Below are 7,331 nucleotides of genomic sequence, written 5' to 3' on the forward strand. Positions count from 1 at the left end.
AAACTTCCTTCCTCTGTTATCATGAAACATTGTGTGAACGTTGTCTGTAAGAACGTTCTGTCGGGTCTCCACGTTGTGGGTAACCTGGAATCCTTTCAGCTTCACGCCTCCTGCTGGTTCCTGCGGCGCCTGTTGGTCGTTCACATGTTTGTTCTGTGAATCAGTTCAACTAAACAAAAGCCTCTTTGTTGGGCTGCCTGATGTGAAGCAGCAGCAGAATGAGGCGGACGGCTTTCATGCTTCCAGTGTGGGCGGAAATAAAGCAGATAAACCAGTGAATGAGCTCAGGGACGGGTTCTATCAGTCCGGGTTTACTGCAGGACGACACATGAAGGACGCGCTTTGTACGCCCAGAACCGCTCTGTTCACATTGTTTCTGGATGTTCCGACACACTTTTTGTGACGGACAAAATCCAATTTGTGTTGGCGGCGCCGAGGGCAGGAAGCCGAACGGCGGCGATGATAAATAATCCAGCAGCGCCGCGGCCCGCTGGAGCTGCAGCCCGGCCGACCCGCATTAATTCTCTCCGCTCGCAGACAGGAGGTGAGTCCGAGGCGCCGCGGGTTCAAGACGAGCTGCTGTGGTTATCAGGAGACACCAGAACCGAGACCAGCAGGAGGAAACAGGAAGCTGCTGATAGCGATGAGGAACACACCACACACAAACCGGGACGGAACCAGAACCCAGTTAGTCACAGCCACAGAACAAAGTCCTGCTGTTAGAGGCCTTCAACAAAGACCAGAACCAGAACCCAGTTAGTCACAGCCACAGAACCCAGTCCTGCTGTTAGAGGCCTTCAATAAAGACCAGAACCAGAACCCAGTCCTGCTCCCTCCTGAGTCTCACTGGACTCAGAAATATTCCATTTTTAATAAATTCCAGAGTTCATCTGAACATCAGAACCGGAGCAGACGGAGGACGGACACCAGGAGAACCGAGTCAGTTACAGGTTCTGCGGGTCGTTGAGGTTCTTCGGACTCGGCGTGACTCGTTGTTAAAGTGAGTTTTCTGTCTTGCGGCAGCTCGACTGTTTTCTCGCGAGCTGACCTTCAGACTGCAGCTCGGATCACCTGCTCACCTGACTGCTAATCGACTCGTCACGTGACTCGGAGGTCGTTGAAGCCGAGACAGAATCAGGCAGCCGTTGGTTCTGACTGTGTGGGTCAGTAAGCAGCAGAACCAAAGCTGTAGCAGCAGCTGAGGCTCGTTTCTCAATCGGACTTTAAATGTTCGTCTTCACTGTAGAAACAAACTCACCGAGTCAAACGCTGAGACATTAAATCAGCTGATTTTCTGACTTGGGACTTGTTCGTCTCGTCTTGGGTCCCCTTTAGGACTCGACTCTGGACTTCATGGTCCTGACTTGGGATTTAATCCAGAACTTCATCTTAAAGTGACACGAGTGGATCAGACTTTTTGACTTGTTGGTCTTAAAATTGGACTTGAGACTTTACTCGTACTACACTCAGGACTTGTTAGTCTTGACCCTGAACTCACTGGCTGTGACTTGGTTCTTGATTCAGGACTTGATGGTTAAACTCGTTGGCCTTGACTTGAGTCATGATTTTGGACTTGTTGTTGTTGACTTGGGACTTGCTGTTCCTTGCTTGGTGTCCAACTCTGGACTTGTTGGTCTTTACCTGCAACTTGGTCTTAAAGTGAGACTTGACCAGGACGACACTAAAAACTTGTTAGTCGTGACTTGGAATCAGACTTTGGACTTGTTGGTCTTGATTTGGTGCTTGACTCTGGACTTGCTAGTTTAGACTTGGGACCTGACTTGGAATTGTTTAGCCTTAACTCGGGATCTAACTTGTGACTCATTGAACTTAACTAGGAGTCGACTTGGAACTCTGAACCAGAGACCGATGACAATCAGAACTTACTAGTCTTGACTTTGGACTCGATTCGGTACTAATCGGTCTTTACTTGAGACTCATCAGCTTTCACTTGGGACCTGACTTTGGACTTGTTGTTTTTGACTTGGGACTTATTAACCTGGTCTTGGTAACTAACCTGAGACTTGTTGGTCTTACAGTGGGACTTGATTAGGACTCCCTGACATGTGACTCACTGGACTTGACTTGAGACCTGACTGTTGACTTGGTTGTCCTGATTTGGGACGTTGTGGTCTTAAAGTGGGACCTGACATCTGACTTGAGCTGTGACGTGACTCGGACTACAATCAGGACTTGTTAGACTTGACTTTCGTCTTGACTTGGAACTTTTTATCCTTTATTTTGGACATAAACTGAGACTCGTTGGACTTTAGGTGGGACTTGAGTTGGGATTTGACTAGAACTAGAATCTAGACGTGTCTCTTTGTGGTTTGTTTCTGGGTTTTTCGTGTCTCTGTGTTCGTGTCGTATCGTCTGACTGACCCGATAGTCGAGTGTCTGGGAGCTGCTGGTTCTGGGCCTTGAGGACATCAGTCTGAACGTCTTCAGGCCGTGTGAGTCCAGGATTGTTCCCTCAGCAGCTCTGTGCTGCGGCTGTAGCGCCACCTACAGTTGCCTGGAGGCCGACAGCAGAGCGAACAGCAGGCGTCTGCGTGTCCCTCCGATAAAGACATAAAGGACTGTGTAGGTTTAAGTGGATGAACAGTGTTCCGCTGCGAGCTGTAATCCCGACAGACGGATCAGAGTCGCAGCAGGGTTCTGGTTCTCCTGCAGAGAGACGATCCGGCTGCACGACTGCATCTAATGAATCAGCGCTGACTGATGCTGCTGCTGCTCCGAGGCCTGCAGGGAGAGCTGTCGCAGTGCTGCAACGCTGCTGCTGCTGCTGCTGCTGCTGCTGCTGCTGGGCGCAACCCAGGATGGACGGACAGGACAGGACAGGTGAGGACAGGACAGGACAGGTGAGGACAGGTGAGGACAGGTGAGCCTCTGCCTGTCCCAGCAGCAGATCCACGTTGTGACCTTTCAGCAGACATCTCTGGTGATCAGTTCGTCTCCTGCAGCTTCGTTTCTCCTTCGACAGGAGACGACACACGAGAAGGACACAAACTGTTTCCACCCGGGCAGAAGCTGCCGTCTGATTGGCTCGACTCGAAATAACCTGCAGGTAAACTCGGTGACAGAGAACGGTGGGACGTCCTCACCTGAAGGTCCCCTGGAGCACCTGCAAGGACGGCACACATGTCCCCAAACACAGCTGCAGCTGCTGCCACATCTGGACAGACCCGTCCAACATCTGTAACAACTTTAACATCTGCATCAACCCGTNGTAGAGGAGGAGGTTCAGAGGAGAGCAGGAGACAGAAACAGGAAGTAGAGGAGAGCAGGAGACAGAAACAGGACGACATGTTCAGAGTGACGGGGGAGAGACGAGGAGTCTGTTTCTACTAACTAGGACCTGATCTGAGGATCATCACAGCTTCAGACTGTTGTTGTTGTTGTTACTGTGGTTAGTGTGTGTTGTTGTGTTATTGCTCTGTGTGTAGTTGTGTGTAGTTGTGTGTAGTTGTGTGTTATTGTGTGTAGTTGTGTGTAGTTGTGTGTTATTGTGTGTAGTTGTGTGTCGTTGTGTGTTATTGTGTGTAGTATTGTGTGTAGTTGTGTGTCGTTGTGTGTTATTGTGTGTTATTGTGTGTAGTATTGTGTGTTATTGTGTGTAGTTGTGTGTTATTGTGTGTTATTGTGTGTAGTTGTGTGTAGTTGTGTGTGTGCCGCGTGCCTCCGGCCCGGCCCGTCCAGGTGCGCTCCCCGTCCTCTCCTTGGCGTCTCCTCTGGGCTCCGGCGTTCTGTAATTGGTTCCATCACGGCGGCCATCTTCCCATCATGCCGAGCTGAAGGGGGCGTCACCCCAATCGGCCGCGGAGCAGACGGGGTCGCGACGATGATGAGGAGCGTCCAGCGGAACGAGGACATCGAGTTCAGACCGCCGAGGTTCAGCGACTCGCCGAGACGACGCGTTCCTGCTCGAGTCGTGATGGACGACTCGATGTTAATCTGAGAATAAATCCTCCGAGTGCAGAACACCGAGTGTCCACAGCAGCACCGAGAGGAGAGCCACCGGAGCGAGGAGGCGAGGAGGAGGCGGCGAGGAGGACGCGACGAGGAGGACGCAATGAGGAGGACCTCAGGGAGATGAAATACAAGAAACACAGCCTCAGAGACACAAAACAACCACAAACAGCACAAATTCTACATTTCACCAGTTTAACTGTTTTTTCCAGCACGCTGATCTGAAACATTACATGTTCTGGAGGTTAAACCTTCTTGTTCTGTATCCCAGAGGTTAGACCTTCATGTTCTCTATCCCAGAGGTTAAACCTTCATGTTCTGTATCCCAGAAGTTAGACCTTCTTGTTCTCTATCCCAGAGGTTANAGCAGCAGCAGGTGGAGCTGGGTGTACTCACCTTCTTGCTGTAGATGCTGGCTGAACCCTGGATCAGCAGCGCAGCTTCTGCAAAGTTCAGCCTGGTTCTTCCTCCATCGAAGGTGATGCACATGTCGTCCAGCTGCAGACACACACGGCCGTTAGAACCTGCATTTATCACTGATTAATGAACCAATTAATGCATCTCGTCTGCTCGTCAGTGCTCGTTTAGTTTCTGTATCACCTCCTCCAGGTAGTCGTTGAGCTCAGACGCCAGGTCCACGTCCCAGTTCTTGGTGAGCTCTCTGATGGGCTGCAGCAGGTGGGCGTAGCGGCTCTGAGTCGACTCCATGACTCCTGCAGGGACGAGGCCACAACACAAAGCGGGACGTTAAAAACTCCTCAGTGTCGGTTTTCAGTTCAATCTGGTGACAGCACAGGAACTCTGTCGCACATCTGAAGCCTCACAGGAGGAGAAATCAGCAACGAAACACAGATGAGATGTCAAGAAAAGATGTTTAATGCTTTAGTTGATCACGTTGGTCTCTAAAATACCAGAAAACGGTCAATAACTGACATCTCTAACCAGGAAATGAGCTCATCTGCTGAGAGAAAAACTGCATCTGCATTCAAATAAAATCCTGAATCAGCCTGAAAACATCTCCCACACGGTTCTTTTCTTTTTAATCAGTTTTTAAATGTGTCTCCCTGTGTTGAAGTCTGAAGAAGAAAGAAACCAAACACGCTCCAGTCTTCACTGAAAACTACTTTGGTATTTTCTTGGTGAACTGATGTGAAGATTTGCAGCATTTCCCTCTGAAACGTGGAGAAAACCCAGACTAAGCATCTCTAAGCTCTTTGTTTGTGCGTTTTCTATATTAACTGCTGCAATTTAGTCACTTTTTAGAGTTCATATTTTCAGGTATTAATGCAAACCTTCAGTAAACCGCAGCACAGAGCAGCTGCACCAGAGTCCGCTCAGAAATCTACACATTTATGTTCGCTACCGTCACCTGTTAAACCAAATACTTCACACCTCTCCAACATTATCACCGTGTTGAGCAACATCTGTTAACTATCTGTTTAGTTCGTCTACAGGTCCCAGTATGCAAACTCTGGTCTACCAGAACAACCATGACCTGGATGACTGAGAACCTTCACAGACAGCCACAGGTTACAGGTAGTTATCTGTCAGCTTGTTGTCATCACTGAGAAACAACTTTGACGGTAAGTTATGTAGAAAATTAGCAGCTTTGCGGATTACATCACGCGCCGAATACATCACAGCATCCTGCTGGTTATTTAAATATCGTAACCAGTGTTGTAACACATTCAATTTGCCCAAAAACGAAAGTAAACGCAGAAATGACGGATTTTTTTAACCCAGTCTGGCTGAATGTCGCCGCCGGGAACAGCGACCTGAGAGCAGAAATATGAAGCAAATTTAAAGGTTTGATTCTTTTAACGTTTATAAAATTTACATCTGAGACTAAACCGGGACGTTAACACGAAGCTTTACGGTTGTTTCAGGAGAAGAGACACTAAAACGCTCACCTGGCGGACAGAGCGGCGCGGATGCTAACTGTTTGTAGCCTCGAGCTAACGAGTCAAACTCCCCGCGCTCAAACTCTTCTTCTGGTGCAACTGACGGTCAAAGCTGCTGCAGCGCCGCGACAGGCCGCAGGTGGAACTGCAGGCTGGCCGGCAACACGTTGAAATGTGAACAACAATATCTGAGGAACGATGAAAGATAAAAACCTGAAGGTTTCACTGTTATTTCTCATCATGCCATGGATTCAGAATCTGCAATATCAGACAAATACATCAAATAATCACTGAATATGGGTCAGTTGAAATATGTTAGTAAATGAATGAAAAGTTCCATCTTTGAGCTCATTAACAGAAACATTAATAACACAGAAGTCAACGATTGAACCAAATGTAGCTGCTTGTCACAATAACACAAAACCAAACATGTAGAGCACTTTATAATAGGAAATACTTGGTCACAAAAAAAAAAAGTTATGTCCTTTAACTTCTATTATTAATTCAACTGTTTTGACAAGTTGCACCACAGAAGCTGAAATATTGGCAGACAGTCTGATCCAGGAACAGACTTTTGGAGGTTCAACAAATATAACAAAGATTTTTTTTAATTTTTTAGATTTGTTTTTTATATTCCCTGAGAGACTGTGGTTCAAACAGCCTCCAATTCCAGAGTCTGAAAATACCTTCTGAAAGTGGGTCAACTGAAAAAAAATAAAAAAATCAGAAAGCATCTGAAACATCAAGTTAAAATTGCACAGACATCTTTATAAATATAAATAGTTGGTGCAGCTTCCAGCCGCTAGATGGCAGCGCTGCAGTTTGGAAGAACATGTCTCACGTTTTGCTCATTTTTATTGTTGTTGGATTCATTTCAGACCTTTTGGTGAAGACAAATGATTATAAACCTACACGTGTGAAAAGGAACTAAAGGAAAAAATGAGGATTCCTTTAGAAACAGTTGTGAAAAAAATATGTAATAAACTGACATATTCATTTTTTCATTTTCATTTTTTTGCTCTTTATTTTGTACTTTATTATATATGGCACTGAAGGAGCTGCTCTCAATCTCATTGTACATGTGTATAGTGACAATAAAGGCATTCTATTCTATTCTATTCTATTCTATTCTATTCTATTCTATATTTTACTGAATATTTAATATTTATGGAGACAGAATCACAGCCAAACACTGTAAGAGCTCTTTGGTTTATAACAAGAAACAAGATGCAAAGAGACACAAAGACGCACACAGTGAGAGAAATGAGACGCTGCTGTATAAACTTTAACCCATCTCTAGTTTGCTTTAAACTTTGGCAGCATAAAATAAAAATAAAGACGTTTGTGAAATTTAGCTTGATGTGTTGAATACTACAAGATACCTTTTATTTTTTTTAAATCAAATCACCCGTTGAACCATTAGTAGGTTTTCTTCTACATGAGAACTCTCATTGGTGCATT

At 46.3% G+C, this 7,331-nt stretch overlaps 1 protein-coding gene across 1 annotated transcript in view; it reads right to left on the minus strand.

Moving 5' to 3' along the window:
- The window catches only part of ncaph2 (non-SMC condensin II complex, subunit H2), a 25,882-nt gene extending 19,956 nt beyond the window's left edge, over positions 1–5,926 (minus strand). Inside the window, exons 1-3 of the mRNA XM_008298857.1 lie at positions 5,880–5,926; positions 4,570–4,682; positions 4,366–4,467 (exon numbers count right to left, since the gene is read on the minus strand). Coding sequence (XP_008297079.1) covers positions 4,366–4,467; positions 4,570–4,677 — 210 coding nt within the window. The 5' untranslated portion in view covers positions 4,678–4,682; positions 5,880–5,926. The remainder of the gene's footprint in view (positions 1–4,365; positions 4,468–4,569; positions 4,683–5,879) is intronic.
- Positions 5,927–7,331: the final 1,405 nt, after the last annotated feature.

The sequence above is a fragment of the Stegastes partitus genome, unplaced genomic scaffold, assembly GCF_000690725.1.
Source record: "Stegastes partitus isolate 25-593 unplaced genomic scaffold, Stegastes_partitus-1.0.2 Scaffold1357, whole genome shotgun sequence".
Lineage (NCBI taxonomy): Eukaryota > Metazoa > Chordata > Actinopteri > Pomacentridae > Stegastes > Stegastes partitus.